Here is a 1,086-nt window from a genome sequence, read left to right as displayed (position 1 = left end):
ACCACATTTGAGGCCATATTTGAATGTGTGAACAAAACTACACTCTAGCTGGTCTCCCTTCTGGTAAACAGCTTTAGAATTAGTCTCTAGATTTTTTTTTCATAGTGAAAATGAGTCATATCACAACAAAAACAAGATGCTAGTGTAATGGTACTTGCCTTTAAATGTACTTGCCTTGGGGAGGTAGAGGCAGGTGGATTTCTGTAAGTTTAAAAGCAGCCTAATCACTACTAAATAGTAAATTCCAGGTCAGCTAGGGTTACACAGTGAGACCTGTCACAAAAGAGGAGGAAGACGAAAGAAAAAGAGAGAGAAAATAGGCTATATTAATATCCCAGTTTTAGCCCACCTCCTAAAGAGAAAGCTATTTCCACCTGATTAGAGAGCATAACCTGCTTCTAGTCCTTGGTAGAGACATAAACAAACCATTGTCTCTTGCTTTAAGAGTTAATCAGGAGAGAGCGGGACGTCGGTCTTTGGGACGTATCATTTCTGGTGCCAACCAGCCCAGCGCAAATTAAAAAATGGGTGATGTTGAGAAAGGCAAGAAGATCTTTGTTCAGAAGTGTGCCCAGAGCCGCAGTGTGGGAAAGGGGGGCAAGCGTAAGACTGGGCCCAATGTCCACGGTCTTTTTGGGTGGAAGACAGGTCAGGCCGCTGGATTCTCCTACACAGATGCCAACAAGAACAAAGGTTATCACCCGGGAGGGGATACCCTGATGGAGTATTTGGAGAATCCCAAAAAGTACATCCCTGGAACAAAAATGATCTTTGCTGGAATTAAGAAGAAGGGAGAAAGGGCAGACCTAATAGCTTGTCTTAAAAAGGCTACCAATGAGTAATTCCCATTGCCTTATTTATTACAAAACAAATGTCTTATAGCTTTTAATGTGTACCATAATTTAATTCATACATCAAAATTCAGATCATGGATGGCTAACAATAATTTTCTTGGACAGTCCCAATTTAAGTAAAACTGATTTATCGTAAAGTGGATATGATCTTTTTTAAAATAACAATCCAGTTGCGTAGATACTATCACTGCTCTTCCTTTCTCAAGATAAGATTGGACTTAAGTAGTAATGT

At 40.0% G+C, this 1,086-nt stretch overlaps 1 protein-coding gene across 1 annotated transcript; it reads left to right on the top strand.

The window, feature by feature from the left end:
* Window positions 1-524: 524 nt before the first annotated feature.
* LOC129683949 (cytochrome c, somatic-like) lies at window positions 525-842 on the top strand. Its single transcript, XM_055616980.1, has one exon. It carries the CDS (start codon window positions 525-527, stop codon window positions 840-842), a length of 318 nt encoding a protein of 105 aa, XP_055472955.1.
* Window positions 843-1,086: the final 244 nt, after the last annotated feature.

This window comes from Psammomys obesus, unplaced genomic scaffold (assembly GCF_907164565.1).
Source record: "Psammomys obesus unplaced genomic scaffold, mPsaObe1.curated_primary_1811, whole genome shotgun sequence".
NCBI lineage: Eukaryota > Metazoa > Chordata > Mammalia > Rodentia > Muridae > Psammomys > Psammomys obesus.
The sequence above is the reverse complement of the archived record's forward strand: the minus strand, read 5'-3'. Positions and strand labels throughout refer to the sequence as shown.

Bases quoted from the DNA above. Each gene is read 5' to 3' on its own strand.
- LOC129683949 (XM_055616980.1), top strand. From the start codon at position 525: ATGGGTGATGTTGAGAAAGGCAAGAAGATCTTTGTTCAGAAGTGTGCC.